The following is an 18,697-nucleotide window of genomic DNA, read 5'->3' on the forward strand; positions in this document are numbered from 1 at the left end:
CTCAAATTCCTGACCTCAGGTGATCCGCTTGCTTCCGCCTCCCAAAGTACTGGGATTACAGGTGTGAGCCACCGCACCTGGCCTCCTAGTCCCTTCTGAGACTCAATGCAGAAGGACCGGGGCAAGCACTTAAAGTTAGGTGGTAGAGGCCTAACTAGCAGCCTAGAACCAGGGGCACTTTGGCAGGTAGACTTGTCCAGCAACTAGTCATGAGTTTTCCTCCTGTGAATCAACTGGTGTGAACTGAACAGCTGTCCTAGTGGTCTGAGGCATTTCAGTCTGAGGGAAGACCCTTGGAGAAGGGGGAGGTGGAGAAGGCAGCAGAGGAGAAAGCTTTCAGAGAAGGAATCTAACGACGGGTGCCCTGCCCAGAGACTCACGGTAGATGAGCAGGGTGACATGTGTCATGCTGGTGACTCTGGAGGCCTCTGAGCACACGTAAGCATGGTAGGGGCCGGCGTCCTCTATCTTCAGCTGACTGATCTTCAGCGAGCAGTCCTGACTGGAGACCCACACCCTGTTCTTGTAAGGATCCCTGGATTTAATGAGTGGATCTGCCGTTGCTGCTTCTTCCCTCTCTTTGCTGATGATGGATGTGTTAAACAACCAGACAACCTTCTCTGTGTGCCGACAGGCTGGGAGTGCCAGTGGCAGGGTGACTGGCTCTCCCAGGACCCCTACCACAGTCTCCCCTGTTTTTCCTCCTCTGGAGGCTCCTGGATCTGGGGTCAGAGATGAGACATTGCAGCTTCAGTCACTGTCCCTACTCCCTTGGCCTCCAGGCATTCTAAAGGGGACTGAGGGGACTGAAGTCCCTCCTGCCCTCCTCTTCCTCCTGGCCTCCTCCTCTGAGGGGCATGCCTGCTACTTCCCCATGACCACCTGTTCCACCAGGCTCTGCCCACTGAATACTTGGACTCTCATTCCCCTTCTCTGCCCTTCTGAGGGTACCCGGAAACACCTCCACCCAAGCAAAGACCCATCAGGACTCCTGTATCCATATTGTCTTCTCCTCCCTTGCTCTAACCCACAATTCTGGAGGCCAATGAAAGTATCAGCAGGCTTGGTTTCTTCTAAGGCCTCTCTCCTTGACTCCCAGATGGCCACCTTCTCTCTATGTCCGCACATGTGTGTCCCTCTGTCTGTATTGTCTACGCTGTAATCTCCCCCTCTTAAAAGGATACCACTCATATCTGACTAGGGCCCACCCTAATGGCCTCATTTTAACTTAATTACTTCTATCTCCAAATATAACTCCATCTTCAAATGCAGTCACATTCTGAGGTGCTGGAGGTTAAGACTTTAATATCTAAACTTTGCAAAGATACAGTTTAGCTCATAACACCATCTTTCTCTCAGGTAGTTTGATCGTTTTCATTGATTTGTAGGGTATTCTGTATCTATTAAGGAAATGGAATTCTATGCAGTTAATAAAATTAGAATGAATCAACATGTGTTGACATACGACATACAATAATTTCCAAGATATGCTGTTAATTTTTAAGGTCCAAAACAGTGTATAAAGTATGCATATATCACAGTGTTCTGGGCTTTCCAAGTCCTGCCAGCCTCTCTCAGGCCCCTGAGAGTAGAGAATAAGGGATTTTGGGGCCTATCCTCTTGCTTACCCACCTGCTATGTGTCTGACCAGAACCCTAGGGTTTAGACTCCACAGTTGCTCACATTGTTTCTGGAATTCCCTCAAGGGCCAAGTTGAAGCCAGGTACCTGTACAGAACTGCCCAACATGGACAGGGTGGGAGCTGGTCTGGCTGACGAGGTTCTGGGCTATGCAGGTGTATGGCAGGTCTGGCTCACAGGGCATTCGGGAGATGGTAAGAATGGAGCCTCCATTGGACTCAGAAGCATGGGGGTCCCTCGGGGTCCAGCGGTACAGAACACTTTTCTCTGCTCCCTTCACAGAGCACATTAGAGTGATGTCACAGGAGAAGTTCTCAGACACCTTCACAGACTTCATGGTGACTTCGGGCTCCTGCAGCTGTTCTGCAGAGACAACAGCATGGGAAGATGCTCAGATCCCTTTGCCAGCAGAAAAGCACTGAAAAAAGAAAGGAGTGATAATAGTGGAGTTGGGGGCAGCAGAGACAGGCCAGCATTACCTGTCGCAGAAACATCTTCTCTGCAGGCTGGGTTGACGGCCTCTCCTCTGTGCTCCCATAACATCCTCTACAGGTGTTATCACCATGACTCAGCATGACTAATAGTCTGATTACTTCTCTTTCTCCCTGACCAGTATGAGAACTCTTTGATGACAGGGCTGATTTCTGCGTCTGAACATCTAACACACAGCCTGCCTTATGAAAAATACTCAGGAATGTTTGATGAATAAGTAGGTGAGTGGCCCAGCCCCAAACACTATGGAGTGGGGAACTGTGCCTCTAGAATTTGAGTTGCCCGTGTCTTTTGGTCTGAATTTAGAATTGTGCTTCTAGCTCTTCTTCCTTGTCTTCTCCTTTCCTTTTGCCCCATCTCCACTGTTCACCATGTATGTGCACATGTGTGAATGTTTCATTAAGCTATATTTCTTTCTTTGTTTTTTTTTTTTTTTTTTTTGAGACAGAGTCTCACTCTGTTACCCAGGCTGGAGTGCATTGCTGCGATCACTGCTCACTGCAACCTCTGCCTTCCAGTTTCAAGCAATTCTCCTGCCTCAGCCTCCTGAGTAGCTGGGATTACAGGCACACACCACCACACCCGGCTAATTTTTGTATTTTTAGTAGAGATGGAGTTTCACCATGTTGGCCAGGCTAGTCTCAAAGTTCTGGCCTCAGGTGATGTCTGTCTTGGCCTCCCAAAGTGCTGGGATTACAGGCATGAGCTACTGCACCTGGCCCAATATTTCTTCTTTGAATAGGTAATACATATAAAAAAATTGAGAAAATACGAAAGGTACATAATGAAAAAGTAAGCTTTCTAGCCTCCAGCCATTTATTTACTCTCCCCAAGAATTACTATTCCTGGAGACAATTACTGTTATGGGTTTCTTGTTGATCTTTCCAGAGATATTCTGGATATAGACAGATATATGCATACTTTATACACTGTTTTGGACCTTAAAAATTAACAGCATATCTTGGAAATTATTGTATGTCGTATGTCAACACATGTTGATTCATTCTAATTTTATTAACTGCATAGAATTCCATTTCCTTAATAGATACAGAATACCCTACAAATCAATGAAAACGATCAAACTACCTGAGAGAAAGATGGTGTTATGAGCTAAACTGTATCTTTGCAAAGTTTAGATATTAAAGTCTTAACCTCCAGCACCTCAGAATGTGACTGCATTTGAAGATGGAGTTATATTTGGAGATAGAAGTAATTAAGTTAAAATGAGGCCATTAGGGTGGGCCCTAGTCAGATATGAGTGGTATCCTTTTAAGAGGGGGAGATTACAGCGTAGACAATACAGACAGAGGGACACACATGTGCGGACATAGAGAGAAGGTGGCCATCTGGGAGTCAAGGAGAGAGGCCTTAGAAGAAACCAAGCCTGCTGATACTTTCATTGGCCTCCAGAATTGTGTTCTGGGGAAATGTGGAACACATTTCTGTTGTTTAAGCTAGTCAGTCTGTGGTATTTTGTTATGGAAGCCCTAGCAAACTAATACAGATTTTGATACCAGAAGTGGGATGAATCTCTAACAACATAAAAATGTGAAATGGCTTTGGAACAGGCTGATGGGTAGAGATTGGAAGAATTTTGAGGTATGTACTGGAAAAATCCTAGATTGTCTTCAAGAGACTCTGGGTAGAAATATGAATGTTAACGAGAATTTGTGAGCACTCAGAAGGAAAATAGGAACACTGCAGGGAAAGCTGCTATTACCTTAGAGATATACATATGTCATCATGAGCAGAATGTTGGTAAAAATATAAATATTAAACGTATTGCTGGTGAGGTCTCAGACAGAAATTAGAAATATGTTACTGGAAACTGGAGGAAAGGGTATACTTGTTATAAAGTAGCAAAGAACTTGGCCACGTTGTATTCTAGTGTTTTGCGGAAAGCAGAATGTTTAAGTGATAAATTTGGGTACTTAGCTGTGGAGATTTCTAATCAAAGAGTTGAAGGCACTGCCTGGTTTCTCCTTGCTGCTTATATAAAATGTGAGAGGAGAGAGGTTAAATAAGGAATTGTCAAGCAAGATGGAGCCAGAATTTAAAGCTCTGAAAAAATTTCAGCCTATTCATATTGTGAAAAATGAGAAAGTGTGTCTGGAGAGAACACAAAGATTGTGGCTTGGCAATGTTTGCTAAAGAAGTTATGAGATTGGACCACCTCAGCAAAAATGCTGCAAGTGTGGACTGTAAAGGACAGAAACAGGACAAATGAAGGAGTGTGTCAGGCTTCTGGGATTTTATGAAACAAGTCAATATAGCTTATACAGCTGCAAACATGTATTATCCTTCAAAAAAAGGGAACAGTGACCCCACAGGCAGTTCAGAAGTAGGCAGAGATGCCACTGCCACCATTGGCCTAGAGGGCATAAGCCTTGGGTAGGGTGAGGTGGTTTCCTCCTTGAATCCAGTGGGCAGAACTGCCATCCAGAGCCAAGGAGGTGGGGCTGCTACTCCAGTGGGCCCAGAGGATAGAGCACTGAGCCAAAGAGGATTATGCTTGAGCCTTAACATCTAATAGAATTTACCCTGTTAGGTTTTGGACTTGTTTGGGACCTGTGACTTTCTTCTTCTTCCCAATGTCTCTCTTTTGGAATGGCAATGTCTATTCCATGCCTGTTCCACCACTGAATTTTGGAGGCAGATAGCTTGTCTGGTTTCACAGGTTCACAACTGAAGAAGAATTTTGCCTCAGGATGAATCCTATCGCAAGTCTCACCCATACCCAATTTAAATAATATTTGGATGGAGTTTGGACTTAGAGTTGATGCTGGAATGGGTTAAAACTTCTGGTGTTGTTGGAATGGGGTGAATGTGTTTTGCATGTGAGAAGGACATGAATTTTGAGAGGCCAGAGGGTAGAATGTTAGGGTTGAATTCTGTCCCACCACAACATTCATATGTAGAAGTTCTAATCCCTAGTACCTCAGAATGTGACTGTATTTGGAGACAGGGTATCTAAAGAGGTAATTCAGTTAAAATGGAATTGTTAGGGTGAACCCTAATACAATATGACTGATGTGCTTATAAGAAGAGATTAGGACATGGACAACACAGACAAAGGAATGACTGGGGGCACAGTGAAAAGGTGGCCAACTACAAGCTGAAGAGAGAGGTTCTAGGAAAAACCAAACCTGCCAACACCTTGAACTTGGATTTCTAGTCTCCATAATTGTGAGAAATAAATTTCTGTTGTTTAAGCCATCTATTCTGGGGTATTCTGTTACAGCATCCCTTTCACACTAATACAGATGAGTAAAGAATATTAATAGAAAGTTACAGAAAAGAGAATACAAATGGCTATTTAATACATGAAAAGATGACCAGACACAGTGGCTCATGCCTATAATCCCAGCACTTTGGGAGGCTGAGGACAGTGAATTACTTGAGGCCAGGAGTTCAAGACCAGCCTGGCCAACATGGCAAAACCCTCTCTTTACTAACAATACAAAAATTAGCCAGGCGTATGGTGCATGCCTGTAATCCCAGCTTCCTGGGGGCTGAGACATGTGAATTGCTTGGACTCAGAAAGTGGAGGTTGCAGTGAACTGAGATCGTACTACTGCACTCCAGCCTGGGCAACAGTGCAAGACTGTCTCAAAACAAACATAAAACATAAAACATGAAGAAATGCTCAGTTTAAAACATGAAGAGATGCTTCAATTTAAAATATAAATTTAAACTATGAAATACTATTTTAACTACTCAATTTATCAATAAAGAAATGTTTGACAATACATTGTTATTGAGAATATAAGGAAGTAGTCTCTCAAACATTGCTAGTGGGAGGGTTACTTGGTAACATGGAGGGAAATCCAGCAATATCTAGCAACATTAAAAATATATATACTAAGCTGAGTGCAGTGGTGCCTGTAATACCAGCTTCTTTGGAGTCTGAGGTGGAAGGATTGCTCGAGGCCAGGAGTTTGAAACCAGCCTGGGCAACATAGTGAGAACCAGTCTCTATAAAATAAAATAATAATAAATAAAAATTTAGGATTTTAAAGCCAGGCATGGTGGCACATGCCTGTAGTCCCAGCTACTTGGGAAGTTGAGGGAAGGGGATAGCTTGAGTCCAGGAGTTTGAGACTAGCCTGGACAACAAAATGAGACTATGTCTCTATGAAATACTGGTAATAGTAGTGGTAATAATAATAATAAAAATTCAGGATTTAAAAGCTGGGCATGGTGGCAAGTACCTGTGGTCCCAGCTACATGGGAGACTGAGGCAGGAGGATCACTTGAGCCCAGGAATTGGAGACAAGCCTAGGTGACATAGTGGGACAATGTCTCAAAAAAAAAAAATGCATATACCATTTGATTCAGTAACTTGACCCCATGTATATATTCTAGATTTATCCATCAGAATATAACCTAGGGAGCAAGATGGCCAAATAGGAACAGCTCCAGTCTCCAACTCCCAGTGCGAGCGACACAGAAGACCGGTGATTTCTGCATTTTCAACTGAGGTACTGGGGTCATCTCACTAGGGAGTGCCGGACAATCGGTGCTGGTCAGCTGCTGCAGCACGACCAGCGAGAGCTGAAGCAGGGAGAGGCATCGCCTCACCTGGGAAGCGCAAGGGGGAAGGGAATCCCTTTTCCTAGCCAGGGGAACTGAGACACACAACACCTGGAAAATCGGGTAACTCCCACCCCAATACTGCGCTTTAAGCAAACGGGCACACCAGGAGAATATATCCCACACCTGGCCGGGAGGGTCCCACGCCCAGGGAGCCTCCCTCATTGCTAACACAGCAGTCTGCAATCTAACCGAAACGGCAGCAGCGAGGCTGGGGGAGGGGCGCCCGCAATTACTGAGGCTTAAGTAGGTAAACAAAGCCGCTGGGAAGCTCGAACTGGGTGGAGCTCACAGCAGCTCAAGGAAACCTGCCTGTCTCTGTAGACTCCACCTCTGGGGACAGGGCACAGATAAAAAACAACAACAAAAAAGCAGCAGAACCTCTGCAGACGCAAACGACTCTGTCTGACAGCTTTGAAGAGAGCAGTGGATCTCCCAACACGGAGGCTGAGATCTGAGAAGGGACAGACTGCCTGCTCGAGCGGGTCCCTGACCCCTGAGTAGCCTAACTGGGAGACATCCCCCACCAGGGGCAGTCTGACACCTCACACCTCACAGGGTGGAGTACACCCCTGAGAGGAAGCTTCCAAAGTAAGAATCAGACAGGTACACTCGCTGTTCAGCAATATTCTATCTTCCGCAACCTCTGCTGCTGATACCCAGGCAAACAGGGTCTGGAGTGGACCTCAAGCAATCTCCAACAGACCTACAGCTGAGGGTCCTGACTGTCAGAAGGAAAACTATCAAACAGGAAGGACACCTATACCAAACCCCATCAGTACGTCACCATCATCAAAGACCAGAGACAGATAAAACCACAAAGATGGGGGAAAAGCAGGGCAGAAAAGCTGGAAATTCAAAAAATAAGAGCACATCTCCCCCTGCAAAGGAACGCAGCCCATCGCCAGCAATGGATCAAAGCTGGTCAGAGAATGACTTTGACGAGATGAGAGAAGAAGGCTTCAGTCCATCAAACTTCTCAGAGCTAAAGGAGGAATTACGTACCCAGCGCAAAGAAACTAAAAATCTTGAAAAAAAAGTGGAAGAATTGACAGCTAGACTAATTAATGCAGAGAAGGTCATAAATGAAATGACAGAGATGAAAACCATGACACGAGAAATGCATGACAAATGCACAAGCTTCAGTAACCGACTCAATCAACTGGAAGAAAGAGTATCAGCAATTGAGGATCAAATGAATGAAATGAAGTGAGAAGAGAAACCAAAAGAAAAAAGAAGAAAAAGAAATGAACAAAGCCTGCAAGAAGTATGGGATTATGTAAAAAGACCAAATCTACGTCTGATTGGGGTGCCTGAAAGTGAGGGGGAAAATGGAACCAAGTTGGAAAACACTCTTCAGGATATCATCCAGGAGAACTTCCCCAACCTAGTAGGACAGGCCAACATTCAAATTCAGGAAATACAGAGAACGCCACAAATACTCCTCCAGAGAGCAACTCCAAGACACATAATTGCCAGATTCACCAAAGTTGAAATGAAGGAAAAAATCTTAAGGGCAGCCAGAGAGAAAGGTCAGGTTACCCACAAAGGGAAGCCCATCAGACTAACAGCAGATCTCTCGGCAGAAACTCTCCAAGCCAGAAGAGAGTGGGGGCCAATATTCAACATTCTTAAAGAAAAGAATTTTAAACCCAGAATTTCGTATCCAGCCAAACTAAGTTTCATAAGTGAAGGAGAAATAAAATCCTTTACAGATAAGCAAATGCTTAGAGATTTTGTCACCACCAGGCCTGCCTTACAAGAGACCCTGAAGGAAGCACTAAACATGGAAAGGAACAACCGGTACCAGCCATTGCAAAAACATGCCAAAATGTAAAGACCATTGAGGCTAGGAAGAAACTACATCAACTAACGAGCAAAATAACCAGTTGATATTATAATGGCAGGATCAAGTTCACACATAACAATATTAACCTTAAATGTAAATGGACTAAATGCTCCAATTAAAAGACACAGACTGACAAACTGGATAAAGAGTCAAGACCCATCAGTCTGCTGTATTCAGGAGACCCCACATGCAGAGACATACATAGGCTCAAAATAAAGGGATGGAGGAAAATCTACCAAGCAAATGGAGAACAAAAAAAAGCAGGGGTTGCAATACTAGTCTCTGATAAAACAGACTTTAAACCATCAAAGATCAAAAGAGACAAAGAAGGCCATTACATAATGGTAAAGGGATCAATTCAACAGGAAGAGCTAACTCTCCTAAATACATATGCACCCAATACAGGAGCATCCAGATTCATAAAGCAAGTCCTTAGAGACTTACAAAGAGACTTAGACTCCCATACAATAATAATGGGAGACTTCAACACTCCACTGTCAACATTAGACAGATCAACGAGACAGAAAGTTAACAAGGATATCCAGGAATTGAACTCGGCTCTGCAGCAAGCAGACCTAATAGACATCCATAGAACTCTCCACCCCAAATCAACAAAATATACATTCTTCTCAGCACCACATCACACTTATTCCAAAATTGACCACATAATTGGAAGTAAAGCACTCCTCAGCAAATGTACAAGAACAGAAATTATAACAAACTGTCTCTCCGACCACAGTGCAATCAAACTAGAACTCAGGACTAAGAAACTCAGTCAAAACCACTCAACTACATGGAAACTGAACAATCTGCTCCTGAATGACTACTGGGTACATAATGAAATGAAAGCAGAAATAAAGATGTTCTTTGAAATCAATGAGAACAAAGATACAACATACTAGAATCTCTGGGACACATTTAAAGCAGTGTGTAGAGGGAAATTTATAGCAGTAAATGCCCACAAGAGAAAGCAGGAAAGATCTAAAATTGACACGCTAACATCACAATTAAAAGAACTAGAGAGGCAAGAGCAAACACATTCAAAAGCTAGCAGAAGGCAAGAAATAACTAAGATCAGAGCAGAACTGAAGGAGATAGAGATACAAAAAACCCTCCAAAAAATCAAGGAATCCAGGAGTTGGTTTTTTGAAAAGATCAACAAAATTGACAGACCGCTAGCAAGACTAATAAAGAAGAAAAGAGAGAGGAATCAAATAGATGCAATAAAAAATGATAAAGGGGATATCACCACCAACCCCACAGAAATACAAACTACCATCAGAGAATACTATAAACACCTCTATGCAAATCAACTAGAAAATCTAGAAGAAATGGATAATTTCCTGGACACTTACACTCTCCCAAGACTAAACCAGGAAGAAGTTGAATCCCTGAATAGACCAATAGCAGGCTCTGAAATTGAGGCAATAATTAATAGCCTACCAACCAAAAAAAGTCCAGGACCAGATGGATTCACAGCTGAATTCTACCAGAGGTACAAAGAGGAGCTGGTACCATTCCTTCTGAAACTATTCCAATCAATAGAAAAAGAGGGAATCCTACCTAACTCATTTTATGAGGCCAACATCACCCTGAGACCAAAGCCTGGCAGAGACACAACAAAAAAAGAGAATTTTAGACCAATATCCCTGATGAACATCGATGCAAAAATCCTCAATAAAATACTGGCAAACCAGATTCAGCAGCACATCAAAAAGCTTATCCATCATGATCAAGTGGGCTTCATCCCTGGGATGCAAGGCTGGTTCAACATTTGCAAATCAATAAAAATAATCCAACATATAAACAGAACCAAAACAAGAACCACATGATTATCTCAATAGATGCAGAAAAGGCTTTTGACAAAATTCAACAGCACTTCATGCTAAAAACGCTCAATAAATTCGGTATTGATGGAACGTACCTCAAAATAATAAGAGCTATTTATGACAAACCCACAGCTAATATCATACTGAATGGGCAAAAACTGGAAAAATTCCCTTTGAAAACTGGCACAAGACAGGGATGCCCTCTCTCAGCACTCCTATTCAACATAGTGTTGGAAGTTCTGGCTAGGGCAATCAGGCAAGAGAAAGAAATCAAGGGTATTCAGTTAGGAAAAGAAGAAGTCAAATTGTCCCTGTTTGCAGATGACATGATTGTATATTTAGAAAACCCCATCGTCTCAGCCCAAAATCTCTTTAAGCTGATAAGCAACTTCAGCAAAGTCTCAGGATACAAAATTAATGTGCAAAAATCACAAGCATTCTTATACACCAGTAACAGACAAACAGAGAGCCAAATCAGGAATGAACTTCCATTCACAATTGCTTCAAAGAGAATAAAATACCTAGGAATCCAACTTACAAGGGATGTAAAGGACCTCTTCAAGGAGAACTACAAACCACTTCTCAGTGAAATAAAAGAGGACACAAACAAATGGAAGAACATACCATGCTCATGGATAGGAAGAATCAATATCGTGAAAATGGCCATAGTGCCCAAGGTTATTTACAGATTCAATGCCATCCCCATCAAGCTACCAATGAGTTTCTTCACAGAATTGGAAAAAACTGCTTTAAAGTTCATATGGAACCAAAAAAGAGCCCGTATTGCCAAGACAATCCTAAGTCAAAAGGACAAAGCTGGAGGCGTCACGCTACCTGACTTCAAACTATACTACAAGGCTACAGTAACCAAAACAGCATGGTACTGGTACCAAAACAGAGATATAGACCAATGGAACAGAACAGAGTCCTCAGAAATAATACCACACATCTACAGCCATCTGATCTTTGACAAACCTGAGAGAAACAAGAAATGGGGAAAGGATTCCCTATTTAATAAATGGTGCTGGGAAAATTGGCTAGCCAGAAGTAGAAAGCTGAAACTGGATCCTTTTCTTACTCCTTATACGAAGATTAATTCAAGATGGATTAGAGACTTAAATGTTAGACCTAATATCATAAAAACCCTAGAAGAAAATCTAGGTAGTACCATTCAGGAAATAGGCATGGGCAAGGACTTCATGTCTAAAACACCAAAAGTAACGGCAGCAAAAGCCACAATTGACAAATGGGATCTAATTAAACTAAAGAGCTTCTGCACAGCAAAAGAAACTACCATCAGAGTGAACAGGCAACCTACAGAATGGGAGAAAATTTTTGCAATCTACTCATCTGACAAAGGGCTAATATCCAGAATCTACAAAGAACTCAAACAAATATACAAGAAAAAAACAAACAACCCCATCAAAAAGTGGGCAAAGGATATGAACAGACATTTCTCAAAAGAAGACAGTCATACAGCCAACAGTCACATGAAAAAATGCCCATCATCACTCGCCATCAGAGAAATGCAAATCAAAACCACAATGAGATACCATCTCACACCAGTTAGAACGGCAATCATTAAAAAGTCAGGAAACAACAGGTGGAGAGGAGAGGATGTGGAGAAATAGAAACACTTTTACACTGTTGATGGGATTGTAAACTAGTTCAACCATTATGGAAAACAGTATGGCAATTCCTCAAGGATCTAGAACTAGATGTACCATATGACCCAGCCATCCCACTACTGGGTATATACCCAAAGGATTATAAATTATTCTACTACAAAGGCACATGCACACATATGTTTATTGCAGCACTATTCACAATAGCAAAGACTTGGAATCAACCCAAATGTCCATCTGTGACAGACTGGATTAAGAAAATGTGGCACATATACACCATGGAATACTATGCAGCCATCAAAAAGGATGAGTTTGCGTCCTTTGTGGGGACATGGATGCAGCTGGAAACCATCATTCTTAGCAAACTGTCACAAGAACTGAAAACCAAACACCGCATGTTCTCACTCATAGTTGGGAATTGAACAATGAGATCACTTGGACTCGGGAAGGGGAACATCACACACTGGGGCCTATCATGGGGAGGGGGAGGGGGGAGGGATTGCAATGGGAGTTATACATGATATAAATAATGAATTGATGGGTGCTGACGAGTTGATGGGTGCAGCACACCAACATGGCACAAGTATACATATGTAACAAACCTGCACGTTGTGCACATGTACCCTAGAATTTAAAGTATTAAAAAAAAAAAAGAATATAACCTAGTCACATAAGTGTGAAAAGATAGGTGCACAAGAATATTCATTGCAGCATTGTTTATAAGAGAAAATATTAGAAACAATATTTCTATAAGCGAAAACAGTATTTCTACAAGTAGGAGACAAGTTACATGAATTATAGTGATTATATAACATGTCAGGAATTTATGGGTACGTCTTCTAATCTTGACATCTGTGTATACGGAATTAGGTGAAAAATTATCAATATAGTAGTCATATTTATCCTAGAGAGAGAAATTCCTGGAGAAAAAGAATGTATGTTTTTAAAAATAAAAGATCAAGAGAAGGGGCTTCAGAATGGCTGACTAGAAGCATTTAATGCCTACTTCCTCTACTTAGAAGAACCAAAGTAGTATACAAACAGTCATATTTCAAATACATTTTCCAAGGGAGAATGCCGGAATTCAACAGAGATGTGACAGGAAACACTAAAAGCAGGGAAGGAGAAGGAACACAGACAGCCTCCCTGGCTGGGATCTGCTGGGAGCTGGAGGTGATTTCCCAATAGAGGTGAGCGAAAGACTTCCAGTGGCCCACATCCCACTGCAGAATCATGCAATTCTGGCAGCATGAGACCCCTCTGACCCTCCTGATCCCTGAAACTACCATAGGGAGCTGCTGGGAGACTGTGGGGCAGAACTGCTCCAGGGAGGGAGCTCCTACAGGGTTCCATACTCTTTCTGAGACCTCTGCAGTTATAGGAAGGGACCATTTTCAAACTTAGCCTTTGGCAGACTGCACGCTGTCCTGAGGCCCAAGAGTGCTGGATCTGAGGTGTTAGGAAAACTAAAACTTGCTGCTGAGACTAGAGTATGAACTGGGAACACTCTGCGGGTAGAACTAAGTAGCAAGAGAGGTGTGGGCTGTGGTTTCTGCTCCTAGGAAGTGGGTGCTGCTGTGATTGAGACTGGGTAAAGTAGTGGGCTGTGAGTTGCTGCTGCAATTTGGTTGCAAGCTGGGCAAAAGCTTCTGCAGCTAGTGCTGGCTTGGGGGAAGCCATCCTAGGACTGAGGCTGAGAGGGATGCATATTCCCCATCTGCCATCCAAGGCTGTGGCCACTGAACCTGGCCTCATCTTTTCCAGAGGCAGGGCCTCACTATGGCTGCTACTGCCCTCACCTGAGCACTCTGCCTGGGGCCTGAGGATGGCCCTGCTCCCATGTACCATAGCTGGTGTCTGCTTTCACCACTGGGGGGTCTGAGCACAAGCCCACTCAGCTTGGCTTCCCCCTTCCCCCTTGGAAAGAGAGCACATAGGCCAGCATCTTGGGGATTGCCCACCCCAATCCACCACTTTGGGCACCATCAACATCAATGCACACTGCTTGGGACCCAGAGAATCATCACACTACTGTCATTGCCCATGCCACACTGGTTTCCCAGGGGCCTGAGAACCTGCTCACCACCCTCCAGCCCACTGCTGCCATTATTGGTATCTGAACAAGCCACTGGAGACTTAAAACTCGGCCTGCTGTTAAGAATAAACACAAGTTACAGCATACACTGCCTTGAGGCATAAAGATAGGTATGCTGCCACCATTGTGGCTTGATGACTGGTCCACTTGACATCTCAATCCCCAGCACAACTTCACCACAGCCTCTGTTAATAACCACACCCTGACCCTCTGAGGAAATCACAGATACCACTAATGTTATTTATAGTCAGACAAATCATACAGAGACTATACTACTGCATGCACCCAGAATCAAAGCCAGGGTGCCCTACCCCAACAACACAATGGACACATTTTCAGGAAAAAGACTTCCCCATGAAAGTAAATTAAAAAATAAGAAAAAACTCAGTGAGATACAAGAGAATTCTGAAAAACAATACAAGGAATTCAGAAAAACAATGCTGGAAGTGAATGACAAATTAACCAAAGAGATAGATATTTAAAAAACAGAATCAATAGAATTCTGAAATTGAATAACTCACTGAAGGAAATACAAAATATACTTGAAAGCTTCAACAATAGACTAGATTAGGCAGAAGAAAGAATCTCACAACTTGAAGACAGGTCTTTTGAAATAATCCAGCCAAACAAAAAATAAATAAATAAAAAGAATAAAAGAGAATGAGCCAAACCTTTGTTACATTTGGGACAACATAAAGTATAAAATATTCAAATTATTTCTATCCCTGAGGACAAAGAGACAAAGAACTGATTAGAAAATGTATTTAATGAAATAATAGAAGAAAACTCCCCAAGTCTACCAAGAGTTTTAGACACCCAGATACAGGAGGCTCAGTGATTCTCAGGAAAATACAATGCAAAAAGGTGTCTATGGCACATTACAGTCAAACTGTCCAAAGTCAAAGAGTAAATCATAAAAACAGTAAGAGAAAAACATCTAGCCTCCTATAAAGGAAAGCCCATCAGACTAATGGTGGATTCCTCAGCAGAAACTTTCCAGGCCAGAAGAGAATGGAGTAACATATTCAAAGTGTCAGCCAAAAATACTATATCTGGGAAAATTATTCATAAAAAAGGAGAAATAGCCTTTCTCAGACAAGTAAATGCTGAGAGAATTTGTTACCACTAGATGGGGTCCTACAAGAAATGCTCAATGGTGTCCTAAACCTGTAAGCAAAAGATGAGATTTACCATGATGGAAACACACAGAAGTATAAAACTCATTTGTAAAACAATCATACAAAGGGTGAAGAGAAACGACCTGAATGATGTCACTACAGATACCCACCAAACCATAATGACAAACAATAAGAGAAAAAAAAAACAAAGAATATATGAGAAAACCAGAAAACAACAGTATATAGGAAAAAGCTTCACATATCAATAATAACTTTGAATGTAAATGGATTAAATTATCTATTTAAAAGACATAGAATCGTTGAATGAATTTAAAAACATGATCCATCTATATGTTAATTATATAAAATTCACCTTAATAGTAAAGATATATAGACTGAAAGTAAAGAAATGGAAAAACAATTCCATGTAAATGGAAATCAAAAGCAAGCAGGAGTAGCTAGCTATATTTATATCAGATAAACAGATTTTAAGTCAAAAACAGTGAAAAAAAAAAGACAAAGAATGCCATTATATAATGATGAAGGGATCAATCCAACAAGAGGATATAACAACCCTAAATGTATATGCACCCAACACTGGAGCACCCAGATCCATAAAGCAAATATTACCAGAAAGAGAGAGTGAGAGTAAGAGAGAGAGAGAGAGAGCGAGAGAGAGAGAGAGAGAGATTGTGTGTGTGTGTGTGTGTGAGGGAGAGAGAGAGAGAGACTGCAATAGAATAATACTGGAGGACTTCAGCACTCCACTCTCAGCATTAGACAGATCTTCTAGACAGAAAATCAACAAAGAAAGTTTGGATTTAAATTGGAGTTTAGACCAAATGGACCTAACAGATATTTACAGAACATTCTATCCAACAACTGCAGAATATGCATTCTTTTCATTAGCAGATGAAACATTCTCCAGGATAAACTATTTGTTAGTTCACAGTACAAGTCTCAACAAATTTTTAAAAATTGAAATCATATCAAGTATCTTTTCAATTCCAATGGAATAAAACTAGAAATCAATATTAACAGGAACTTTGAAATGATACAAATACACGGAAATTAAACAACATGCTCCTGACCATTAAGTCAACAAAGAAATTAAGACAGAAATTTTAAAAAAGTTCTTGAAACAAATGAAAAGAAAACACAACATACCAAAACCTACGGAGTACAGCAAAAGCAGTGCTGAGGGAAGTTTATAGAAATAAATGCCTACATGAAAAAAGTATAAAGATCACAAACAAATAATGTAACAATGCACTTAAAGGAACTAGAAAAGCAAGAACAACCCAAACCCGAAATTAGCAGAAGAAAAGAAGTAATAAACATCAGAGCAAAACTCAATGAAGTAGGGACTAAAAAAATGCAAAGGATCAATGAAACAAAGAGTTAGCTCTTTGAAAAGACAGACAAAATTAATAAACTGCTAGCTAGGCTAATTAAGAAGACAGAAGACCCAAATAAACAAAATCAGAAAAAGTGGAGACATTACAACTGATATTACAGAAATACAAAAGACCATCAGAGACTATTATGAACAACTATACTCTGACAAACTGGAAAACCTAGAGAAAACTGATAAATTTCTAGAAACATACAACCTACCAAGACTGAATAAGTAAAAACTAGAAAACCTGAACAGACTCCAATGACAAGTAGTGAAATTAATCTGTAATAAAAAAGTCTACCAACAGAGAAAAGCCCAAGACTGATGGATTCACAGCTAAATTCTACCAAATATACAAAGAATAACTAATATCAATCCTCCTGAAACTATTCTCAAAAATCAAAGTGGGGGGAATTTTCCTTAACTCATTCTATGAGGCCAGCATCATGCTGGTAGCAAAATCAGACAAGGATGCAACAACAACAAAAAGAAAACTACAGGCCAATATCCCTGATGAACATAGAAGAAACAATCATCAACAAAATACTAGCAAACATAATCCAACAGCACATCAAAAAGATAATACATGATCAAGTGGGATTTATCCCAGGGATGCAAGGATGGTTTAACATATGTAAATCAATAAATGTGATACATCTCATCCATAGACTGAAGGACAAAAACCATATGATCATCTCAATGGTCATAGAAAGAGCACTTGATACAGTCCAAATCCCTTCAGAAAAAATTTCTTTTTTTTTTTTTTTTTTTGAGACGGAGTCTTGCTCTGTTGCCCAGGCTGGAGTGCAGTGGCCGGATCTCAGCTCACTGCAAGCTCCGCCTCCCGGGTTCACGCCATTCTCCTGCCTCAGCTTCCCGAGTAGCTGGGACTACAGGCGCCCGCCACGTCGCCCGGCTAGTTTTTTGTATTTTTTAGTAGAGACGGGGTTTCACAGTGTTAGCCAGGATGGTCTCGATCTCCTGACCTCATGATCTGCCCGTCTCGGCCTCCCAAAGTGCTGGGATTACAGGCTTGAGCCACCGCGCCCGGCCCACGAAAAAATTTCTTAACACACCAGGCATAGAAGGAATATATCTCAAAATCATAAAGCCCATATATGACAATTCCACAATTAACATTGTACCAAATGGGGAAAAGTTGAAAGCCTTTCTTCTAAGAACTGGAACAAGATAAGGATACCCACTTTCACTACTTTTATTCAACATAGTACTGCAAGTTCTAGTCAGAGAAACCAGGCAAAATAAAGAAATAAAAAAACATTCAAAGTGGAAAAGAGAAAGACAAATTGTTCCTCTTTGCTGATGGTATAATTTTTTTTTTTTTTTTTTTTGAGACCGGGTCTCATTTCGTCACCCAGGCTGTAGTGCAATGGTATAGTCATGACTCACTGCAGCCTCAACCTCCTGGGATTCAAGCAATCCTCCCACCTCAGCCTCCAGAGTAGCTGGTACTACAGGCATATGCCACCATGCCCAGCTAATTTTTGTATTTTTTGTAGAGATGGGGTTTTTCCATGTTGTCTAGGCTGGTCTTGAACTTCCGAGCTCAAGCAATCCACCTGCCTTGGTCTCCCAAAGTGCTAGGATTACAGGTGTGAGCCACCATGCTCAGCCTGATGATATGATCTTATATCTAGAGAAACCTAAAGACTCCACCAAAAAACTCTTAAATTTGATAAACGAATTCAGTAAAGTTGCAGGACAGAAATCAGTGTACAAAAACTAGTAGCATTTCTATATACAAATAATGATTTAATCAAGAAAGAAATAAAGAAGTCAATCCCATTTACAATAGCTATTAAAAACCCTAGGAATAAATGTAACCAAGGAGGTGAAAGATCTCTACAAGGCAAACTACAAAACACTGATGAAAAAAATCATAGAAGACACAAACAAATGGAGAAATATCCCATGCTCATGGAGGAAGAATCCATATTGTTAAAATGACCATATTGCCCAAAGAATCCACAGATTCAATGCAATCCGTATCAAAATACCAACCTTATTCTTCTCAGATTACAAAAAACAATCCTTCT

At 41.5% G+C, this 18,697-nt stretch overlaps 1 protein-coding gene across 7 annotated transcripts in view; it reads right to left on the minus strand.

Annotated features, from left to right (window-relative positions):
• LY9 (lymphocyte antigen 9) overlaps positions 1-18,697 on the minus strand; it is a 39,270-nt gene that overhangs the window by 13,312 nt on the left and 7,261 nt on the right. For 6 of the 7 annotated variants that reach the window (XM_033195752.1, XM_033195750.1, XM_033195754.1 and 3 more), the window contains 2 exons: positions 1,728-2,003; positions 381-722 (listed from right to left, as the gene is read on the minus strand). In XM_033195752.1, coding sequence (XP_033051643.1) covers positions 381-722; positions 1,728-2,003 — 618 coding nt within the window. Of the gene's footprint in view, positions 1-380; positions 723-1,727; positions 2,004-2,119; positions 2,541-18,697 lie in introns of those variants that run through there. The other variant, XM_033195755.1, reaches the window with a different exon arrangement.

The sequence above is a fragment of the Trachypithecus francoisi genome, unplaced genomic scaffold (genome assembly GCF_009764315.1).
Source record: "Trachypithecus francoisi isolate TF-2019V2 unplaced genomic scaffold, Tfra_2.0 Lachesis_group5, whole genome shotgun sequence".
NCBI lineage: Eukaryota > Metazoa > Chordata > Mammalia > Primates > Cercopithecidae > Trachypithecus > Trachypithecus francoisi.